The following is a 25,605-nucleotide window of genomic DNA, read 5'->3' on the forward strand; positions in this document are numbered from 1 at the left end:
TTACATTGCATTTTGAAGTAAACATAATCGAAACGTATTGTTGTGATTTCACCTTTGACCTCTTGAAGTTTGAGGAAGCACATGTTATGCAGCTGACGGTGCGAGTCAGCGCAGTTTGGCCTCTAATGCTTGACACATGACCAACAACGGTAAGGCTTTTGTCACGCTAGAACATGTTGACTGCGCAAGCCAACAACAACTTTGACAACACCTAGAGGCAACAATAATAAATCATGGATTTTTTTATATGCTATGTACCAAATAACTACATTCATTTGACATAAACCACTGATAAGTGATATGCATTTCGGCTGAGTAATCACCGAATCAGCTTTTCCTCGAACGTTTGTCTACATTCCAAGGTCAGTTTAAACCAGGAAGAAATACGCACTGTTGCTATGGTTGGGACATGTCAATACAATTGTGTCGCTGAAAAGGTGAAGCCTATCGGTGAGGGGGGAGTGGTGGTGGTCGGGGGTCTCAACAGGTAACACACAACCAAATGTTTTCCCCACAGGCCCCAGAAGCAGGATAGTGATATTACTTGGTTGGTTTGTTGTTAAACACTCAGCAATATTCCAGCCATATGACGGCGGTCTGTAAATAATCGAGCCTAGACCAGACAATCCAGTGATTGATGTCATGAGCATCGATCCACGCAATTGGGACTGATGACATGCATCAACCAAGTCAGCGAGTCTGACCACCCGATCCTGTTAGTCGCCTCTTACGACAAACATAGTCGCCTTTGACGGCAAGCATGGGTTGCTGAAGACCTATTCAACCCCGGAATCTTCACGGGTCTAGTGATATTACTGAAACACCGCACCCATATATTAGGGATCCTAGCTAGACGATTGTGTAATGTTGCCTTCTGATGAATAAAGAGAAGACCACTATTAGATCTACCATTGAAAATAAGTTTCATCCAAAAGAAAAATTATAATATACATTCATTGAGGGATAAATGACTTTGATAGGTGTTGAGAATTAACTGTTAATTGAATGAATGGGGGGTAATTCTTGTGTCTGTCTGTTATAGTTGGCTTTTTTTACTCACCTGAAAAAAATACCCAAACAGATTTTAGTACAGAAATAATGCAATTAATCTTTTCATTAAATCTGTTTTTACCTCAGTTCACAATAGGAATTACTTTGAAAAATGAGAAAGCATTGTTTTAAGAATAATGAAAAACACCAAACTTTGCCCAAACGAGTCCATGGACCACCACTGTATGGAGCTCAGGGACGTGTACACCAAAATATACAAGTAGAGATTGCTGCAGAGCATCAATAGCTCCCCGCCATATAATGTTATGTGCAGAGGAAGGAAGTGTAAGCTATGGGAGGAGAGAATTTGTGTTAAGTACAAATTGGTTGTTATTAATGTACTTATCTTTGGAAAGCGCAATAAAAGAAACAGTGTCTTTAATTGGTCAGCACAAAGAAAACCCAGGCAAGAAAACTGGGCCTGTCAGGCAAAACTTGATGTATACCCACTATTAGAACCAATAAAAAAAATCCTATATAGATAACACAACAAATGTCACTCTAAAGCATGCTTTTGCACCAAATATCAATATTTCTGGTCAAAATGTTGGTTGGTTTAAATAAAGCAAACTTTTAAAATAGTAAACACAAAAAAAGTAATGAATACACTCTAAAACTTCACGCAATCATTAATGGATTCCCATTTATCTAGCAGTAAGTTAGGAACATACAGTTTGGTCACGTTATCTATAAATATTGAGAATTATCTTACATATTGTAAAAACAAAGGCCATAGGTCACTTTTCTCAAAACTTCGTTTAAGTAATCACGAACTAAAAATGGAAAAAATTGTAGATATACAAAAACACCAACCCCATTTGAACAACGTCTCTGTGAAACATGTGATGTCTCAGAAGATGAACAACATTACGCACTGTCTTACATAATACAACCAAGAAAGAGAATCACAAATAATCCCCAATCATGATAAAGATTTTGGTACACTCTGTTAAAAGGAGCAGATTCTTAATAAGTTTACCAACAGTTATCCAGAAACAATTTCCAAGATCTGTTAACATATCAACTATTACAAATAAATTCCTTGTACATGTATGTACTACATTACCTTAGTTTTGCTTAATTCTCATATTGTTTCCATATCATTATAAAACACTTGTTTTAGAAATTAAATTCTACCTCTTTTGAATGTTGAATGTTCCTGTGTTTTTTAATTGTCGTTTTTTGTGCATGTATTTTGCTGTTTGTGATTGTGCAATATTGCCACTGTTTCTTCATGGAATGTTCCGCAATACATATCTCATCTAAAACATCTTTGTTGTATAATAGTTTCTTACAGTTGTTTACGGGGTCATGGTTGGCCCAGTCGCCAAAGGCGCTGCAATTCGCTATGCAGAGTTGTGTCCCTTGGGCACGCCAGAAACCTATGACAGTGTGTTTGAATCTCGGTTCGCCCCGATTTTGTTGTCAGCACAAAACCTTTGCTCGTTGGTTTCACCAAAGTGGTGAACATCTAAGACCTGCATCACTTCAGACTTTCATCCCACTTCAAGCTGACACGGAATACTATTCAAGACGGAGTAAACCCAACTACCTCACTCACTCTTGTGTATGGTTCCGTTTGGTTAACTGGGTTTGTGTTGTGATTGCTTCCGGCTTAGATTGGAAATTTGTTTAGAAGAATATTACTATGTTCAACCAAAACATCGTGAAGATATCATGAAACCGTATTATCTTTTTGGAAAATAATTGCAAACTACAGACCAACCAGTTGATTTCCTATGTATCCAGAAGCAAAGAACATATACGGGTGTATGATCTCTGCTGGAAGTTAATTTTTTTTGTCAAAGCAATAAACCATGCAGAAACGTAAGCCGCCGCATGAATCGGTATGTGCCATACATTACATACAGTGAAGTATTTAAAACAATGCTGTGCTCAACTATGCACAGCAAGCGCCATACATGTGATTATGAAGACAACTAATAAAAAATTTCTCATATCAAACCCGTTGTTTTACATGTGTTGTTTATTGAAGAAAGTCATACTTTATAGAAGCCTGTTATTTAATCGTGTTGAACAATATGTTGCAATAGCAGTGTGAAAATTGAGTGCGCGTGACAGGCTTGGCCTAAATTCCTTCCTGGAACGTTTCTCGATGGCTGCCTGAATGACATACGATACATTGCAAAGGTAGTGCGCAATTGAACTGTTTGGGGAAGGGAGATAATCACTCATTCTCAGTGATACAGCTTGAATAAGATACGATGTACAGAAATGCAAGGTCAGTGCGTGAATTTATCACTTCTATACTACGCCTATAGCTAATGGAGATAATCACTTAATGTGCAATAGTTTATTCTTACAAAATATAGACCGGTTAACTTTAGCGAAATGGGATCATTTTTAGCTCTTTTAAAAACAAAATGAACAAATTTCATGGGTTATCAGCATTAAGAAAAGTGACTAAGTCTCAGAATAGCAAGACGATTTTGAAGTATCTCTTATTGCTGGAAAAGATAAACATCAACATTTCACGCACATTTCACATGATTTGTATGTTTTGTTTCGGTAACTGTGTGGCTTGAAATGTCAACTTACATGTCGACTTACATGCTCCAAAATTAACCTCTCCCGTATACTTCCACGCCTTAAGGGCGGGGAAGAATTATATCCCCTTACTTTCTTGACAACTTATCTTATAGCAGTTCATGCCTTATGCACCTCAATTGAATAGAATATGAACTCACTGTTTGGAAAATTATGCAGAAAATGTAGGACTTTAAATCATACCTTCACCACACAGTATGGATATTTTTATCTACCAAACGTAATGGTTTGAAGAGTCATAAAAGAATATGCATGTACATTAACCTGTTACAATTCACAAGGTTATGTTTTATGTAACTGTTATTAATTTATGTCTACATCATATATATGTGTTTGTAATGTTTGACATAACATTTCAACATTTTTTTTAAGGAAATGGCAATCTATTTACAGTGCATTTAGCATTCATTTAACTATTCATATACCTGTGTTTTACAGAATCCTTCCAATGAAATAATTTGTTTGTTTGTTTGCTGTTTAATGCTGCACTCAGCAATATTCCAGCTATATGACGCCTGTCTCTAAATACTTGAGTCTGGATCAGACAATCCTGTGATTGACATCGTGAGCATCAATCTACGCATTTGGGATACAATGACATGCACCAACCATGTCAGCAAGCCTGGCCACCCAATCCCATTAGTGGCATCTGACTCGCAATGGTTGCTGAAGATAAACTTTAACCTGGATTTGATATTACCATGACAACTTGAGATATACATGTATATTGGTAATCATCTAGTCAGCAAAATACAGTGAAGATGCATGTTGTATATTTTGTATTTGTTTACACAGTATTTTAGTTTCGCAGAATGATGTCTGGATACATCACAGCAGGTTTAGGTTGTGTTACCACTGATGTCATTGATGAAATATAAGATCACATTCAACATGTAGACCATGCCAAGATCTGTCACATATTTATGCATACATTATAATAAGATAGCGACGCGATAAATCACAAAGAACAATGAAGAACAAAGTGTGGTTTATTTCACGATAAAACATTCTTTTATCATGGCAGTTAATAGATTCGAGTAACCCTTTGTCATAAATATAGAATATCGCTCTGCGACCACTTATTATTAATTACGCCATTAGTGTATGAACTGCATACATATTTATGAATACATGGGTATCTCTGCCTCCTTCTGTAAGCATAATGTTTACGGGTATGTATGTCTTGGTGTATGTGTGTAAGTATGTGTATGTGTATGTGTATGTATATATATGTATGCATGCGTATACAAGGGTATATGTGTGTACGTAGTGTGTGTATGTGTGCATATATGTACATGTATATATAAGTGTATGTATGATTGTGTAATTATATATGTAGTCTTGCCTGTATTTTGGATTAATGTGTATATACAAGTAAATTGTGTTTATATAGGCATTTCTTATGTATGTCTATGTTATTCTTGCCAACATTATGTTGATGTTCTTGTGTAAATATCTTTCTCTTTGTTACTTTAAATGTACTATGTGCATATGTATATGAGTATGTGTATGTATGTATGATTATGTGTATATATGATTATGTGTATATGTATGTATTTCTGTATACATATGTATATGTGTATATATATGTATAATCAATGTCTGTACATATAGAGTAGGCAAAGGGCCACCTAAGTTGGATAACCATGCCCAATCCCATAGACCATATATGTCAATAAAATATGTTTAAAACAAACATGGCGTCATTTCTGTGAATCAAATATGCACTCGCAACTTGATGACGTCATATATTGGATGACATTATTTTTTAGAGGGAAGTGTCCGGTGAGTTGTTCCCCATAGATGTAGCTGAGCTACACAGATAAAGGTAGTGGCAGAACGATTACATCCAAAAGTGCTGGACATATGACAATCAGTATTAGGAGAAATGGTACAGATAATCGGCGTGAGGATTGCGAGAATATGCGGGAAATACCAAACGTAAAATGCACTTGTTTGACATTTCTGAGGACAGTTTTTGTTCAGGGAGTCATTATTATTAAAATTGGGGTGAATATTTCTAAAACTTGTACTGTTTATCAACATCCTTCAAAAGGCAGTTCATAATGTTGATATCTTATATAAGAAATAAACGACTAGTGGTCGTTGTTTATTGTACACTATTTATTGTTCTCCCTGCAGTGTTTTATTGTACGATAATTACCTCACAATCGTTTATTTCTTAAATACAATCACTTTTGTACAATATGTACATTTGATTTATGCGATTCTTGCATACTTCATTACTAAATTATACCCTGTCTGGCGCTCGTCATTAAGGGGCTGAAAGAAGGACTGGTCGGGCTGGGAGTCGGTATACACTGTCTGAGTGGGGTATTCATGTTACACTGTGGCATGGTATCTTAGTGGGCTAGCACTATAGGTCAGTATCAGTCAGGACTAGTACAAGCAGCTACACACACACACACACACACACACACACACGTACATGCATGTCGCTATATAAGTGCAATAATCTTGGACGCGACGTTAAACCCAATTTCACCTCATTACTAAATTAAACACATCCCTGTATTTATGTTGTTGTTTACAACTAAACATCCACATCATATTAAGTGACTTAGTATGATATTAATATGTACGTACCAAATACAAAATATTGCTTTTTCTATTTTCTTATGACTAAAAACTGTAAGTATACGCATTTATACTTATAATGGTAATATTTCGGACAACGTTAAAAGGGGGAATTCCAGAAGAATTATTAATAGACACTACAAGGTTCGGGACCAGTTGGTGGTACAGTTTTGAAGTTTGCACGAGAATGGTCAAACAAGCCTGAAACCAAAACAAACAAATTTTGTTTTGTATAATAGCACAGTATGAACAGTTTTATAAACCTCAGACTTAATTTTAATGCATTTTTGTTCTCGTGCTCCATGCAAATGTTTTCAATCGAAATGTAAACACTTTTCTATCCCGGAATTTGCATAACTGTATCTAAAATAAATATATTATTATACATCTAAACTACTGTTTAGTAACGTTTTATTTATTTGAAAAATTATTAAGCATTCAACAGCTATTACCTGTATGTGTGTGCACAGTTTGGCCTTAGGACAGCAATTAAAATGACAAATATGACCAGCTTAGCCATGGCAGCTCCTTTTCCAAGTACAGGAAGCTAAACACACCACCACCAGTTCCGCACCAAATGTTACCTACTTGAAAATATCTGTGGTCACATTCAGCATGTCATCATGTTCAAAAAGACAGAACTAGAAAAAACATGGTCAGTTTTAATAACTGGATGGATGTACATTCAAAAGACATAAAAATCTTACACAATATCCTCCAATCACAGCATGCAGATATCTCTTGATCTGCACTGAAGGGTTCCAACATCCCAACTGGTTCTGATTTGGTGTAGGCTTAAGGTATAATTGCAGTGCAGATCAGATGACAATACATATGTATTCTTAACGTCCGGCATAAAATGTAGCCTGGATGTTTTAATCCACAGTTAGCAATAATAGAGCTCTATTACAGCTGCTTTCAAAAACAAATGATGGCGTAAGGCTTACTAGTGGTTGATAGCACTAGTGGTTGATAGCGCGAGTGATTATGTAAACTGTCAAGGTATGATGACACACAATCAGCTAGGGAAACATTGTGACTACCCAATTAATACTCATTTAAATCACCACCGTAAAGGTTCCAGGTTAGAATAGGTCTCCAGCTGGTCATAAGAGGCGACTAAATGGATCAGGCTCCTTGACTTAGTTGATTATGTGTCATTGTACCCTGACTGCGGGGATCATTGCTCACAATATCAATCACTGGATTGTCTGTTCCAGACTTGATTATTTACAGGCCACCATGATATAGCTGGAATATTGCTGACAAACAAACAAATGATATCAGACTGATCTGGGACATCTGAGTATAACTATACGCACTTTCAGTTTGTTATATTTCATTTTTTTCCACATTCAAATTCATGAATTGTTTGATGGGCATTACTAAGAAGTTGACACAATTTATTGATAACAACTTCTTGAATTACTGTAATGGCGACAACGTTATGAGGATCTATACTGAAACGTCCATTTTTATCCCCCCTGACATATAATGACGGGGGATGTAGCCATCAGTGTGTCTGTCCGTCCGTCCGTCCGTCCGTCCGTCCGTAATCATTGTTTGTCCGGAGCATTTTTCCTAAACCGTACAACCTAGCTTCACAAAACTTGGTACACTTACCAGTCAGGCTCAGTAGTAGTGCCTTTTGCCATTTAGAGATTTTTAGAATTTTTTATTTTTGTCGTTTCCATGGAAATATGATGAACTTAGGAAATTTGAGGGTAGTGCTATTGTCCGGACCATATTCCCTAAACTGTACAACCTAGCTTCACAAAACTTGGTACACTTACCAATCAGGCTCAGTAGTAGTGCCTTTAGCTATTTAGAGATTTTTAGAATTTTTTATTTTTGTCTTTTCCATGGAAATATGATGAACTAAGGAAATTTGAGGGTAGTGCTATTGTCCGGACCATATCTCCCGAACCATACAACTTAGTTTCCTAAAAGTTTTTACACCTATCAAGCAGGTTATGTAGTGGTGCCTTTGCTATTAACAGATTTTTTCTTTTTTTTCCTTTTTTCAATTTAAATTGAAAATTGATGAACTTAATGTAATGTTCTAGCCTGGAGCATATCTTCTAAACCATGCGACAGAGATTCACCAAACTTTATGCAAATAGCAATCATGTTCACTAGTAGTGCAGTTTGTTATTTGTAGATTTTAATCTTTTTAATTTGTAGTCCCTGACATATAATGAAACAAGATGTTTAGGTTTGTTTTTTTGTCAATCCCTAGTACATTCTCTTTATGCCTTTGTGTCATGAGGCTACTACAGAGCTATTCATATGCGAATCTGCGAAGTTATTGTTATTACTATTTTATGAGATCATCAGAAAGTGAGCTACATGAACCAATATTTAATAACCTTCATTATATTTCTGGTTTTTGCATCAAGGAAAAAGTTTTTCTTGCCAATCTAAATACATTTGAAGGTACACACAGTTAACCGACATGCCACGTCGGGCGGATATATGTCATGTTCGGATGACTCTTGTTAAACTTGTCCAGAGGACAAGTGGAAACCTTATTCCACTAGGACTTGTAGGTAGTTCTGCTTGAACAAGATAAACATGTTTACTCTGCAGTACTATATTTAATATTTTTACTTACCTAATGCCAGGGGGCACGGATTGCCCAGTCGTCTAAGGTGCCGCGATTTGCTGTGCAGAGTAGCATCCCTTGGGCACGCCAGAAACCTAGGATTGTGGGTTCAAATCCTGGTTCGCCCTGATTATGTTTCTAGGTTTGTCAGCACCATACCCGTGCTCGTGGGTTTCACCGAAGTGGTAAACGTCAGACCTGCATCACTTTGGGGTTTCCTCCCACATTAAGCTGACCACCGCAAAATAACTGGAATACTCTTCAAAGTGGCGTTAAAAACCTAACTCACTCACTCACTCTTAATGCCAGCTTCAGACGCAGTGCATATTGGACAAAAAAATACCATATGTTGCTTAAAAGGGATCTGAATGAAAAACCCACAAAAAGGTATTATCACCTGGTGTAAGCTTGTGACAAATGGATCAGGACAGATGCAAGTTAGAAGTCAACTGAAACAGCATTTAGCAGAATAGTTTATATGAATCATCTCCTCACTGGTTTATAAATACCCATTCATCTGAACTCTTTGGAGTACAAGAAAAGTCCTGAGACTGATAACGTGAGGAAATAATAATGACCCTAAATATTATCTGGACCGCTGATTGTCCTGATGGCTGAGTGAAATACAGGCCACAAGTTTACAAAGCCTTATCATTTGTTATCATTGGTTATGAGGGGCGGTGGGGTAGCCTTGTGGTTAAAGTGTTCGTTCGTCATACTAAAGATCTGGGTTCGATTCCCCATATGGGTACAATGTGTGAAGCCCTTTTCTGGTGTCCCCCACTGTGCTGTTGTAGGAATATTGCTAAAAGCGGCGTACAACAATACTCTCATTGGTTATAACTAGAACAGGGGGGTGGTGGTCCTGTCGTCTGATGTGCCGTCATTTGCTGTGCAGGGTTTGCTCTGGTCATGTGTCTGGGTTTGTCTCGCATATTCCTTCTCGTGGGTTTCACCAAAGTGGTAAATGTCTGAGACATGCATCACTTCTGCTTTTTCTCCCACACGAAGCTGACACACTGTGATGCAACTGGAATAGTGTTAAATCAATGTCAGTCACTCACTATAACTGTGACAACAAGATTTGGGAAAATTTTAATTCTTATTTTGTAATTTGTACTGATGTTTAGTGCAGACTTTGGGCAGTATATCATCCTCAGAGTAGGTCTACCCGTGAAGATCTGGGTTAGAATAGGTCTTCAGCAACCCATGCTTGCCATAAAAGGCGTCTATGCTTGTCGTGAAAGGTGACTAACAGGATCGGGTGGTCAGGCTCAATGACTTGGTTGATGTATGTACCGTATCCTAGTTGTGTGGATAGATGCTCATAATGTCAATCTCTGGATTGACTGGTCAAAACTCAATTATTTACAGACTGCCATCATATAGCTGGAATTTGTTCTTTTGTTCAAACGGCAAGCATGGGTTGCTGAAGACCTATGCCACCCGGGATCTGATACTATTGAGTTGATATTGATACTAATTTTCCAATCAATGACACCCCTGCTTTCACATAATATCTGTGATATAATATTGACTGTTTGACTGTCCAATGTTCACAGGACTTTAAGTAATAGAAAATATTCCTGAAATGCTTCCAACTCACTGTATAGAATAGCGTTCCTCCAGGAACAGACCTGCTGTAGTCTTTATATGAGGGAACATGTCATAAATCTCTGATTCAGAATGTTAATGGAGTAGTATTTAAGAAGTCAGCAGTCTGGCTCACAGTTGTGAAAAGACTATGATTTTTATTATACTCAGCATGCTTAGTGCTGTGACTGAACCCTGTACATACTTTCAATACAGCCGTTAGGGTTCAGTCGGTTATTACAATAGGTTGTGTCAAAAGGAAATAAATTGAAAAGATTACATACTTTTCCTATTCATGTAATAACTGAAGGAGAGACCATAAGCCACTGTATGCTGTAAATGGTTTCAGGAATAAATAAATGCAGTGCCTATTCTATGGTAGCATGTGGTCCTGCAAGGCCGTAGTTAAGTTTTTTTGAGAGGGGGGAGGGGGGGTTGCAAATATTTGTACAAGTATCACGTTCAAGTTAACTTTCACAAGGAAAATTTTTCTATAAAAAATCCAGTGGGGGCTGGCTACAGCACTGTGCTGTTTACAGTGCACAAATCAGGCTTGCAATGTTGGTTGCAAACAGTCCTTGGATGGGTGACCGCCTGCCCAACATTGAAGCACATGTAGCATATGTGGTGACTCCTTGCTCAAGTGACTTTGTTTCGAAATATGCCTCCTAATATGAGATATTAATGAGACTATTTAACTTCTAGTGCCTAACAGGCACCTTGGCCTGTATACTCCCAAGGGAGTTAAGAATGAACAATTAACTGCACACTGATCCATTGATCGGGGTAATAATAATGCAGTGCTTCGTGCATAAATTGTGTATGGAGTTATGCACTTTACAATCAGACTATGACGAAGTAGGGCGGGGGAACCGAGTTCGTAATCATTTGATGTTTTTGTAATATACTCTATTTGCCGCCCCTTGAACAACTTTTGACCAATTTGTGAATAGTCTTAATGAGCACCTCCTACAAAGATATAAAAAATGTACACTACAGTCTGTATTTTTCTATAAGGATTTTTACTAAAAAAACAGAATGGGTATGTAATTGGCTTTTAACTATTGTAAAAAAAGTTGTTGCCGTCATCGACATTTGAACAAAGTTTGTTCACTACCTCACTATCTCTGAAATCAACTTTAGCTCCTTATCATTGAGCTGTGAACAGCTTGTTGCCCATTTGTAATTTCTTTAAACGCCACAGGCGCTTATTACAGTGAATATGGTAAGTAGGGTGAATGAGGTGTACAGTTTTGTATAGTTTCTGCTTGGAGGATATGTCATGAATGGATGTGATGATTAAAAAGCAATATAAGCAATAAGAATCGTTTCTACCTGTTGCAGATGTCGCTGTACAGAGTGCCACATTACAGGATTTGTCGTGCGATCAGTGCCGTTTTGCGATCATTACCACGCCAATGTAAACACACATCCCCAGACCAGGTACCCCATGTGGCCATCATCGGAAGCGGTCCTGCAGGCTTCTACACAGCACAGCAGCTCCTGAAGGTAGGGTACTAAGATCTGATATGTCCAGCATCAGTAGTGGTCCCATAGGCTTATATATAGGCCATAGCAGCATCCTTTGGTGGGGTACTAGGTATATATTCCCCCCTAATGTGAACATCACCTTTGGAGTTGTGATAATTGGAGGGCTACAGCTACTGTGTTGAACAGGCTCCTCCTTTTGCCATCATTGGAAATGGCCCTGCAAAAATAATGAAACGTTCTTTGTTGTGTACCTGCTGGAATGTGTAAAGCACCTAGCAGTAGGCCTGCAAGTTTCTGGTAGTGTGCCTGCTGGAATGTGTAAATTACCTCAGCTGCTGAAAGTTCTGGAAGCAATGTCCTCTCTACAGGTGCTTCAGTTCTTGTACACACATAGAAGCAGCTACTCCGTTTCTTCTCCAAGTCTTGCCTTCAACGGAGATGATACTCATGCATCACTCCAAAAGAAGTATTATGACTAAACCAACCACAATATTTTGTTTCTGACGCACACACTGACTGTCCCTGAAACACACTATTTTTCCTGACACACTATTGTTCCTGACACACGCCGTTGTTCCTGACACATGCTATTGTTCCTGACACATGCTATTGTTCATGACACACGCTATTGTTCCTGATACACGCTATTGTTCCTGACACACGCTATTGTTCCTGACACATGCTATTGTTCATGACACACGCTATTGTCCCAGGCACACACTATTGTCCCAGACACACGCTATTGTTCCTGACACACACTATTGTCCCTGACACATGCTATTGTCCCAGACACACACTATTGTTCCTGACACATGCTATTGTTCCACATGCTATTGTTCCTGACACATGCTATTGTTCCTGACACATGCTATTGTACCTCACACACACACACTGACTGTCCTTGACACACACTATTGTTCCTCTCACACACACACACACACACACACACACACACACACACACACACACAGTCCCTAACACACACTATTTTTCCTGACACATGCTATTGTTCCTGACACACACACACACTGACTGTCCCAGACACACACTATTGTTCCAGACACACACTAACTGTCACTGACACACACACACTATTGTTCCAGACACACACTTTTGTTCCAGACACACTATTGTTCAAGACACACTATTGTTCAAGACACACACTAACTGTCACTGACACACACACACACATTGTTCCAGACACACACTTTTGTTCCAGACACACTATTGTTCCTGACACATGCTATTGTTCCACATGCTATTGTTCCTGACACACACTATTGTTCCTGACACATGCTATTGTACCTCACACACACACACTGACTGTCCTTGACACACACTATTGTTCCTCACACACACACACACACACACACACACACACACACACACACACACACACACACACACACACACACACACACACACAGAGACAGTCCCTAACACACACTATTTTTCCTGACACACACTATTGTTCCTGACACATGCTATTGTTCCTGACACACACACACACTGACTGTCCCAGACACACACTATTGTTCCAGACACACACTAACTGTCACTGACACACACACACTATTGTTCCAGACACACACTTTTGTTCCAGACACACTATTGTTCCAGACACACACTAACTGTCACTGACACACACACACTATTGTTCCAGACACACACTTTTGTTCCAGACACACTATTGTTCAAGACACACTATTGTTCCAGACACACACTAACTGTCACTGACACACACACACATTGTTCCAGACACACACTATTGTTCCTGATGTTCACTAACTGTCACTGACACACACACACTATTGTTCCAGACACACACTAACTGTCACTGACACACACACACTATTGTTCCAGACACACTAACTGTCACTGACACACACACACACATTGTTCCAGACACACTCTATTGTTCCAGACACACTAACTGTCACTGACACACACACACTATTGTTCCAGACACACACTAACTGTCACTGACACACACACACACATTGTTCCAGACACACACTAACTGTCACTGACACACACACACATTGTTCCAGACACACACTATTGTTCCTGATGTTCACTAACTGTCACTGACACACACACACTATTGTTCCAGACACACACTAACTGTCACTGACACACACACACTATTGTTCCAGACACACTAACTGTCACTGACACACACACACACATTGTTCCAGACACACTCTATTGTTCCAGACACACTAACTGTCACTGACACACACACACTATTGTTCCAGACACACACTAACTGTCACTGACACACACACACACATTGTTCCAGACACACACTAACTGTCACTGACACACACACACTATTGTTCCAGACACACTAACTGTCACTGACACACACACACACATTGTTCCAGACACACTCTATTGTTCCAGACACACTAACTGTCACTGACACACACACACTATTGTTCCAGACACACACTAACTGTCACTGACACACACACACACTATTGTTCCAGACACACACTAACTGTCACTGACACACACCCACTATTGTTCCAGACACACACTATTGTTCCAGACACACACTATTGTTCCAGACACACACTAACTGTCACTGACACACACACACATTGTTCCAGACACACACTAACTGTCACTGACACACACACACTATTGTTCCAGACACACACTATTGTTCCAGACACACACTAACTGTCACTGACACACACCCACTATTGTTCCAGACTCACACTATTGTTCCAGACACACACTATTGTTCCAGACACACACTATTGTTCCAGACACACACTAACTGTCACTGACACACACACACTATTGTTCCAGACACACACTATTGTTCCAGACACACACTATTGTTCCAGACACACACTAACTGTCACTGACACTCACACACTATTGTTCATGAACCTACACTAACTGTCACTGACACTCACACACTATTGTTCATGAACCTACACTAACTGTCACTGACACTCACACACTATTGTTCATGAACCTACACTAACTGTCACTGACACTCACACACTATTGTTCCTGATGTTCACTAACTGTCACTGACACTCACACACTATTGTTCATGAACCTACACTAACTGTCACTGACACTCACACACTATTGTTCATGAACCTACACTAACTGTCACTGACACTCACACACTATTGTTCCTGGTGTTCACTAACTGTCACTGACACTCACACACTATTGTTCATGAACCTACACTAACTGTCACTGACACTCACACACTATTGTTCATGAACCTACACTAACTGTCACTGACACTCACACACTATTGTTCCTGATGTTCGCTAACTGTCACTGACACTCACACACTATTGTTCATGTACCTACACTAACTGTCACTGACACTCACACACTATTGTTCATGTACCTACACTAACTGTCACTGACACTCACACACTATTGTTCATGTACCTACACTAACTGTGTGCAGATACTATCAGTGAACAAGCAACATGTCTTGCTTGGGTGAGGTGTCCCTTGTTTTTGTCAATGACATGAAACCTTACCACAATGTAATTATTTCCTTAAAATGCTTGCTTTGATGTGACTTTGTATCTTATCCTGGGATTTTGTCTTGTCACTTCTAGGGACATCCAACAGTGAAAGTTGACATATTTGAGAAGTTACCAGTTCCGTTTGGCCTTGTTAGGTTTGGGGTCGCCCCGGATCACCCAGAGGTCAAGGTGAGGTCACTCAGTCAATAGTTCTAAATAACATTAGCAATATGAAAGTGTGAAAGGATACTTGATTATGGCCCAGACCACATATAATTTTTTAGTGTCGGTATTTGTTACATGATCTGGCTTGTCAACATCCATGATTGTCCGGAGTATAATGTGTCCTTTGTTACTTACAATAAATACCCTCAACCTTTTCCCTGTCGCTGTTTTGTTTTGAGCCCTTTTCAAATAGTGTGAATCAAATTACGAAGAGCCAATCAAATTACAATCATGAGGAAGAGATATTCTAGAAATAGGCCAGATGGAGATAGTTGCATCACTTTTTTAAACATAGCCATGGCGTCCAGGGTATTTATTATGATAGAATGGAGATATATTTCCCTGCATCATTGAGGATGGCTTGTCAGTTGTCTTACACTTTGAGGTCATATTAACAGCTTGATGTAAAAAGATGAAACAGTTTAACACGTAGTTTAAGTTACATGGAAGTGTTAGATTGGTTTATAGCTAATTAACAAGTTGTTAAAGTTATGTGAAAGTGTCACATTGGTTTCACATCTAATTGACAAGTATTGTAACCATGGTGACTACACAAGGCTGTTGTTCCAGAATGTCATCAATACATTTACCCAGACTGCTGGGAATGAACGATGTAGTTTCCTTGGCAATGTGACAATTGGAAAAGACATCACGGTCTCCGAGCTGCAGAAGATTTATACAGCAGTAGTTCTGGTAAGATGGCTGTCTTTTGGCCCCTGCATGAATTTCAGGGTACCCTCGGTTCCCAGTAGCCCTGTCTGGTTGTTATGCGGGGATACAAACTCAAGTACATTTCCAGAAAGTGTGAATCAGGAAGTCTTACCACAATAAACTAAATTAGTATGGTAAAAGTTGTTTGTGTTATTTTCCAATGCAAAATACACAAATAGGCAGAGGGCAAAAAAGATCAATAACAAAAAAGGAACCACAGGATTCCAGATGGTCATTCGCAGTGACTTGATTGATTGTGTGTCATCGTGCACCATATGCGTTTGACATTGCTCATAATATCAATCACTGATTTTCTCTTACAGACCTGATGATATTGCTAGATTATTGCTGAAACAGAAGACAAAATAATCTCTTCTTTTTGTGATTTTGGTTCCAGCCTTTCGTCTGTCTCCATGGCAACTAATGTGTTCCGCATTAGGGCTGGGACGGGTAACTTGGGTACCCGGGTCGGGTTGGTACTGAGTAGGACCTGGGTACCCACAGAACTACCCGGACCCGTGGTTAGTCAGCTGATATATTGTTTAATGACAAGAATTATGCACCCATTTAACCCGACTTTTCATATGGTTGAATAAAGATATAACTTAAGTCAACTTCAGTGTATGCATGGCCTGATTGTTTAATACATGTGTCTTAATACGTTTTGCCTAGGGTTATGGTAAAAAAAAAATCCCAATTGGACATTTTGTACCTATCTCTTGAGGCCTACAGTGGGTACCCGGGTAGTAGGGGGGGCGGGTAGGGTTGGGTAGTAGGGGGGTGGGTACCCGGGTAGTAAATGTGGACTCGTCCCAGCCCTGTTCTTCATATATATGGATGCAGTTGTGATAAATGTTTATTATTTCTTGTAGTCCTATGGAGCTGATGCTGACAGGACACTGGGAATCCCAGGAGAGGTGAGGCTGGTCTCTTGTCAGGGTAGTTCCCCAACACAACATTAATTTTACAATGAAAATTGTTAAAATGGTCAAAATGTCTGATGTTAGTTCTTGAATAGGTACCACTTCACAAGATGTTATCTTATAAAGATTATCAAATTTATGTAAAATGTCTTTTCAAGTACAATGAAATCTGAAAATGAATGGTTGAAACACTTATCATTTAGGGTTGGTGATAAAGAGTTTTTCACAATAGTTTCCAAGTGTGGAACGAGGTATAAAACATAAGTCTTTGTCCCCATGAAGATCCTTGTTAGAAATGGTCTTCAGCAATCCATGCTTGACGTAAGAGGCGACTTTGGGATCGGGTGGTCAGACTTGCTAACTTGTTTGATACATGTCATCATATCCCAATTGCTGAGATCGATGCTCATGATGTCAATCACTGCATTCTCTCGTTCAGATTTGATTATTTACAGCTGGAATATTGCTGAGTGTAGCGTTAAAGAACAAACAAACATACATTGGCCTTTGTTTCAACTTTGACAGCTTATGAAATGTTTGTTGACAAGGATCTGCCAAATGTGCTGTCGGCCAGACGATTCGTTGGATGGTATAACGGCCTCCCTGAAGACAAGGAAGTAGGTGCCATGATGTCAGTACACAAATATTGTTTCACTATGTAAGTGAGTGAGTTGGGTTTAACGCCGCTTTTAACAGTATTCCAGTTATATCACGGCGGGTCAGCTTAATGTGGGAGGAAAGCCCGAAGTGATGCAGGTCTCAGACGGTTACCACTTCGGTGAAACCCACGGGCATGGGTATGGTGCTGACAAACCTAGAAACGTATTCGGGGCGAACCGGGATTCGAACCCACAATCATAGGTTTCTGGCATGCCCAAGGGACGCAACTCTGCACAGCGAATCGCGGCTCTTTAGACGACTGGGCTACCTGTGTAATGTTGCTATGAAAATAAGGATAAACAAGTATCTGATTGAAGCAAGGTGCCACTTATCATGCCTGGTTCTACTGCTGAGTTTGAATGTCAGATTTTAAGCCTTCTCCTGTCAGCACCTATCCATGCTATGAATATAGATATCCATCATTAAGCTGACCGACCCGTAAAGATCTGGGTTGAATTGGTTTTTAGCAAACCATGCTTGGCTTCAGAGGCGACTGTGCTTGTTGTAAGAGGCGACTAACAGGATCAGGGGGTCAGGCTCGCTGACTTGGTTGATGCATGTCATAGTATCCCAATTGCATGGATTAATACTCATGATGTAATTCACTGGATTGTCTGGTCCAGACTTGATTTTTTACAGACCGCCTTCATGTAGCTGGAATATTGCTGAGTGAGGCGTTAAACAACAAACAAAGAAACATTAAGCTGACCTATGTTTGTTGATAAAACAAATGAAATGATCAATGTGAGTAAATTGTCAATCTCATTAAAATCAGATCTTTATTCTCGCTTCCGCTAAACAAAGATCTGAGGACATCCCATTATGGGTCACGTCAGGCCAACCTTGCCTTACATTTCAAATTGGCAACTACGCTTCGAAACATATTTTGACAAATTCTCGATGACAAATTTGAAACCTGAACCAAAAAAGCATTCTGGAATGGCTAATAGATGGTCTAGATTGTAAGGATTCGGTCGTTAAACCCGTAACTATCGTTCGGAATACACCATGTTAAAGTTTTCGAGATTGCATGACTAGAAATCACATTCCGACTGTCACTTACATAATCTGGTAAGCCACGCACTGATTGGTCGGATGAAAGGTCGTTCTGACGTGACCCCTAATGGGATGTCTTCAGATCTTTGTTTAGCGGTAGCGAGAACAAGGTCTGATTTGAATGAGATTGGTAAATTGTTGACTTCTGTGTTCCCATGGCCTTGTGACTGTTGTTTTCAGCTACCAGTTGACTTGAGCTGTGATTCGGCTGTTGTGTTGGGCCATGGCAACGTCGCTCTAGATGTGGCCAGGATACTTCTCACTCCACTTGATATACTGAAGGTAGAGTCATTCAGTGTGGCATATGTACTGAAGGTAGAGTCATTTTGTGTGGCATATATACTGAAGGTGGAGTCATTCGGTGTGGCATATGTACTGAAGGTAGAGTCATTTTGTGTGGCATATATACTGAAGGTAGAGTCATTTTGTGTGGCATATATACTGAAGGTAGAGTCATTCAGTGTGGCATATATACTAAAGGTAGACATTCAGTGTGGCATATATAGGGGCGGTCGGGTAGCCTAGTGTTTAAAGTGTTTGCTCGTCACGCCGAAGAGGGTTTGATTCCCCACATGGGTACAAAGTGTGAAGCCAATTTCTGGTGTCCCCTGCCGTGATATTGCTGGAATATTGCTAAAAGCAGCGTAAAACCATACTCACTCGCTCACTATTTTGCAGAAAACAGATATATCCGAACATGCCCTTGCATCCCTGGCTGAAAGCCGCGTCAAACATGTGCATGTAGTCGGCCGTCGAGGGCCACTGCAGGTTGCCTTCACCATCAAGGAGTTGCGCGAAATGGTCAACCTCCCAGAGTGTCAGACAGTCATTAACCCAGAGGACGTCGCCAGCCTTAAAGAACTGATAAATGGTAAGATTGGGACAAATATTTATGTAAGTGTAATATTGTTGGAATCGTGATAATGAAAGTAATATTACCTTACTCCTGATTTATGTGCTCAGGTTGACCTCTACACCCACCTAATGCATAAAGCACAGACAATTGTATAATTAGCACTAGCAAAGATCAAGATAGTCATCTTTGGTAGTGATCAAAGTGTTCCTGCTTAGGATGTATTCACTATTGAGAGAATACCCAAAGATGTTAAAATATGGTACTTGTTACCTTGCCTAACACTCAGCATTAAGTGGATAAAGCAAAGACTGGTCTGCTCAGAGTCAGTATTCTGCGGCATGGTGTCTCAGTAGGCTAGCATTATAAACCAGAAATATTCCGGACTAGTACAAGCAACCACTCGCAAACACCTGCATGCACGTCACTATATAAATGCAAGAATCCTGGTGGCAAAGTTAAACCCCATTTCACATAAACCCCACTCACCTGTGGAGGGACCCATACTCTGTTATCATATTGTTTCTGTCAGTCCAAACACAAAAGCGTTTTCTGGTAATTATTCACATACAAGTAAACAGGCATAGTAAACAAATATTGCAGATAATCTAATTAAGCCTAAGGCCCTTTGTTTACTAGGAGACCGCCTCCGTGGTCTAATGGTAGAGCGTCCCTGACCCTGTCTGGCCCTCGGCATTAAGGGGCAAAAACAAGGATTGGTCGGCTCGGAGTCATTATACTGTGTCTGAGTGGGGTATTCATGTTAAACTGCAGCATGGTATCTTAGTGAGCTGGCACTATGAATCGGCATCAGTCCCGACTAGTACAATCAGACACACACACACATGCATGCACGTCCCTATATAAGTGCAATAATCTTGGATGTACGTTAAACCCCATTTCACCTCACCTTGTTTACTAGGACAAAATATATTACCATTACCATTATAATATATTAACATTGTGATGTAATTTCATTGTAGCAATATCTCCTAGGAGATATCTTTTGATCTCACCTAAACAATATCTCCTGTAAAAGCCAGTTAGGATGAATTTGTTTCCCAGACCTCCCTCGTCCCCGCAGACGGCTGACAGACCTCCTGTACAGATCTGGGTGTCAACCTGCGGAGAAGGATGTCACGCGCTGGGCTGAAGCTGCACGCCAGTGGAACCTGCACTTCTGTCTGAGTCCACAGGAAGTTGTTGCAAGTGCTGATGGGAAGGGACCAGAAAAAGTCAAATTTGCTGTAAACCGACTTGAAGTAAGCATGCAAATACATTGTCCATTTGTTATAATAGCTGAACTGTTTCCAAGAGTTGAGTAGCACCAATGAGCTTGGTGTATTTACCATTTAATATGTGTATTTAAACATAAAAGCCAGAAGACGTCATCAGAAGTCAGAACTTCAGACAAATGGCTGTGTGACTATCTACTACGCTTGTACGAGGAATTTTGCAGCTATTCATGACCCCTTATTTAAATAATTAGCCAGTGACAGTGTTTAAATTAATTTTTTTCAGGGCACAGATCTCGTCAACCAAAAGGCTGTGGCAACGGATGCTGTGACTGATATACCATGTGGATTGGTAAGCTTGTGTACAAATTGATGTGTCAAAACTGTACAATGCATGCTTCATTGGGAAACATGGCTAAATAGGTCTCCAGGATCCCATGCTTGTAAGGGCTGATTAATGAGGAGTGGGTTTTATCCCTTGCCACAGTGGAAGGGATATATAGGAGTGAGTGCTGTCCGTCCGTCTGTACATCCTCCATCCTTCCATCTGTCATGTTTTGTTTCCTGAGCTTAACTCAGAGACTGTTAAATATTTCCTTGTCAAATGATGCTCAGATATCAGTCCAGCCTTGAGCTGGTGCCTATTGCTATTTAGGATCTTGTTTAAAAAAAATATTTTGATGACAGGTCATGTCATGACAGGTCAACTATAGTAATATGAAAGAATCTGGTGTTCTCAAACTTTTTTTTATTAGTATCTTGCAAATTGCAATAATCTAAACTGACAGATTTGATTTTAACCTGAACACATTACGAATACTACACTGTTTTGTTATGCAGGTATTAAGAAGCATAGGCTACAAGAGCATCCCGATTGACAGCACAGTGCCCTTTGATGCAGAGAAAGGAATAATCCCCAACAAGGGCAGCAGAGTACAGGGTACTAAAGGTGGGGTGACATTACACTGATCTTAAAAAGAGTGAGTGAGTGGGTACAGTTTTACGCCGCTCTTAGCAATATTTAAGCAATATTTCAGCAATATCACAGATGGGGACACGAGAAATGGGCTTCACATATTATACCCAGGGAATTGAACCCGGGTCTTCAGCAAGACGAGCAAATGCTTTAACAACTAGACTACCCCACTGCTTCTCGTGACAAGAACCGACCAAGCCAAACATTTGTGACACTTGTGTGTTTGTATTTCATTTGAAAATGATTGTATGAAATTGTGCAAATATTCATTGTTGTTCATGTACCTCATGTCTTGTTTGTTTGTTTGTTTGTTGTTTTATGCAACACTCAGCAACATTCCTGCAATATGATGTCGGCCTGCAAATCATCAAGTCTGGGATTCTGGTTTGACTTATGCTCTTTGTAGGGAATCTTAATGGATTGGTTGGTCAGGCTTGGTGACTTGGTTGATGGCATGTGAACCTATGTCATTGATCTTTGCTCACAATATCAATCACTTGACTGTCTGGTCCACTTGATTATTTACAGACTGGCATCATATAGCTGAAATGTTGCAGAGCCTGATGGTAAACAACTGTTTTCGATATTACAGGTCTCTACTGTAGTGGATGGGTCGGACGGGGCCCAGTTGGTGTGATCCTCAACACCATGACAGATGGGTTTGACACGGGCAAGGTCATCCTCAAGGACATGGAGGAGGGTCAGTTGGAGGCAACAGGGAAACAGGGTCATGCTGAGGTCAAGGACATGCTGACCCAGAGAGGTCAGCCCTGTTGCAGTTCTATATGTTGTCACATTATTATGTTAAAATTGGTAGCAGAGGTCCCAAATTGTCAAATCTTCCAAGAAATAGTGCTGAAAATTGACTTAATGAACTAACAGAGGTAGTGAGGTGTCATGGCATATGTTGTCTCCCCAGAAAACCCAGGTTCAGTTCTGATACGGCCACAATATGTCAGGCAGCTTCTTGTTGGTCTTGTTAGCGTGATATTGCAAGAGGCTGCATTGAAACAATCTCTTCCTCTTGACCCGTGAAGATCAGGGTTAGAAGAGGTCTTCAGCAAATTCTTGTCAGAGGTGACTAATGAGATCGGATGGTCAGGCTCGCTGACTTAGTTGGTGCATGTCATCCTATCTCAATTGCTCCTGATATCAGTCACTAGATTGTCTGGTCCACACTCAATTATTTCAAGAGTTGGAATATTGCTGAGTGCGGCGTTAAACAACAAACAAACAAACAAACAAAACACTCACCTCCCACTTGCTGTTTCAGGTGTGGAAATTGTCACATTTTCTGACTGGGAGAAGATCAACACAGCGGAGTCAGAAGCAGGGAAGAAAATTGGAAAACCACGAGAGAAGATAACCGACATTCCCAACATGCTTGGTGTTGTCAAATCTAAATCTTAGCACATATTTTTATCAGTTTAGCCAATTATACAAATTATTATTTTATTTTGATAGTCCCAGGTATGTTGGTTGTAGAGTCATACATTAGAAAGCTTCATCAATGAGAGTGACTGCTCCACAAGCTAGGGCTTCATAGGGATTTATCTACGCCTTTTGACTCGTGAAGATCCAGGTTAGAATAGGTCTTCAGTAACCAATGCTTGCCGTAAGAGGTGACTATGCTTGTCGTAAGAGGCGACAAACGGTATTGGGTGGTCAGGTTCGCTGACTTTGTTGATGCATGTCATCGTATCCTAATTGCGTGGATCGATGCTCATGATGCCAATCACTGGATTGTTTGGTCCAGACTTGATTATTTACAGACCGCCAACCATTTAGTGGGAATATTGCTGAGTGCGGCATTAAACAACAAGAAAACAAACAAAACATATCTAGGCCTTTACAGAGTCTGATGTCATGAGGATCTTGTCAAGTACCCCTAAAAAACGCCACATAGAATTTCTAAGTTTGTCAGCTTACAATATCTTTGACAAATGTTCTCGTTTACTTTTATTTCATTGATAATATGACCAATGAGGAGAAAAAAGATTTTGTTAAATAACCTTAGATTGTAGGTTCGATTCCGAGTTCGCCCTGATTATGTTTCTAGGTTTGTCAGCACCATACCCATGCTCATGGGTTTCACCAAAGTGGTAAACGTCTGAGACCTGCACCACTTCGGACTTTCCTCCCACATTAAGTTGACACGCTGTGATATAACTGGAATACTGTTAAAAGCGGCGCTAAACCCAACTCACTCACTTAAATAGTTTTGAAAATGCTGGATGATTGCTTGTGTTTAAGGGGTCAACTTGAAATCAAGCATTTACAGTGTGTAAGCAAGTTTATTGTGTGTTATTGTAACTTGAATACATAGACCGTTACTCATACTGTCAGAAATTGACTCGATTGTTTACTGATTTCTGATAGAACTGGAATATTGCTGACAGTGGTGTAAAACAACATGCACTCACTTATCATGTAGCGATGTCATCAAACATATTCTTTGAGTTTGTATACTCCCAAGGGGGCTGAGAATGAATTTGTGTGCACATTGATCCAAAGACCAGTTGATATTAATATAGCACCATGAGTATTCACTCGTGAAAGGAATCGGTCGCATTATAAATGGACTCATCATTATCTTTATTAAGTCGACGAGACAATGGTCTGAAAAGCATTGTGATGCAATTTCATTGTTGTGGTATCTCAACCAAGGATATCTCCTGTGACAGCCTTGAAAGTCTTGCTTCCACCACCAAATATGGCTTTATGTCTCTTTGCCTGCATTCATGCAGAAGGTTAAGCAGTTAGTCACAGACTTTATTCCTGTGTAGTGGCCAAAAATCATCATATATATTTAAATCTTGGTTGTAACTTGTATGTTGCTTGTGATTATTTTGATTGCAATATGTTTTTGTTGTGTTTGATTTTATATCATCAATGATTCTAATCTAATAATACTTGATAGATCTAAAAGGGATGACATCAATTTAGTTGAGGAAAGTCTTCCCCTTCTTTAATTCCCCTTCTTATCACATAAAGCAGTAATTAAAAAATGGTTAGCATCACTAAATTGCCCCAAAAGCTTAATTTGTCTTAGATCTGTATGAAGTGAAAGCTTGTCTAGAATTTTTTTGTCTTTGCCATGTTTACTCATGTGGATTCTAGTGATGTAATGATTGGTGAATGGTGATTCTTCAATCTTGTTAAAATGAGAACTGACCTGTGAAGATCCGTGGTAGAATAGCTCTTCAGCAACCCATGCATGCCATAAAAGGCAACTGTTTGTAGTAAGAGGCGACAAATGGGATCGGGTGGTCAGGCTCGCTAACTTGGTTGATGCATGTCATCGTATCCCAATTGCGTTGATGGATGCTCATGATGTCAATCACTGGATTGTATGGTCAAGACTTGATTATTTACAGTCCGCCGTCATATAGCTGGAATATTGCTGAGTGCGGCGTTAAACAAACAAACAAAACCAATAAAATCAGAACTTTTACTCCAGGGTGAGAGAGAGCGATAGTCACTTTCAAAGGGAAACAACTGCAGATAGGACAGTGCAATATTGTTTATACAAGGAGAGGAAATGTTTTA

The 25,605-nt window shown here is 39.7% G+C and overlaps 1 protein-coding gene across 1 annotated transcript; it reads left to right on the top strand.

Annotated features, from left to right (window-relative positions):
* Positions 1–82: 82 nt before the first annotated feature.
* Positions 83–24,779, top strand: LOC139469000 (NADPH:adrenodoxin oxidoreductase, mitochondrial-like). Its single transcript, XM_071251134.1, has 13 exons — positions 83–149; positions 11,759–11,923; positions 15,511–15,606; positions 16,213–16,335; positions 17,226–17,270; positions 17,825–17,893; positions 19,173–19,274; positions 19,671–19,863; positions 20,911–21,107; positions 21,367–21,432; positions 21,921–22,029; positions 22,649–22,819; positions 23,330–24,779. The coding sequence occupies exons 2-13, from the start codon at positions 11,759–11,761 to the stop codon at positions 23,464–23,466; spliced, it is 1,473 nt and encodes a 490-aa protein (XP_071107235.1). The 5' UTR covers positions 83–149; the 3' UTR covers positions 23,467–24,779.
* Positions 24,780–25,605: the final 826 nt, after the last annotated feature.

Source organism: Haliotis cracherodii, unplaced genomic scaffold (assembly GCF_022045235.1).
Source record: "Haliotis cracherodii isolate W230 unplaced genomic scaffold, xgHalCrac1.p SCAF_2, whole genome shotgun sequence".
NCBI classification, from domain to species: domain Eukaryota; kingdom Metazoa; phylum Mollusca; class Gastropoda; order Lepetellida; family Haliotidae; genus Haliotis; species Haliotis cracherodii.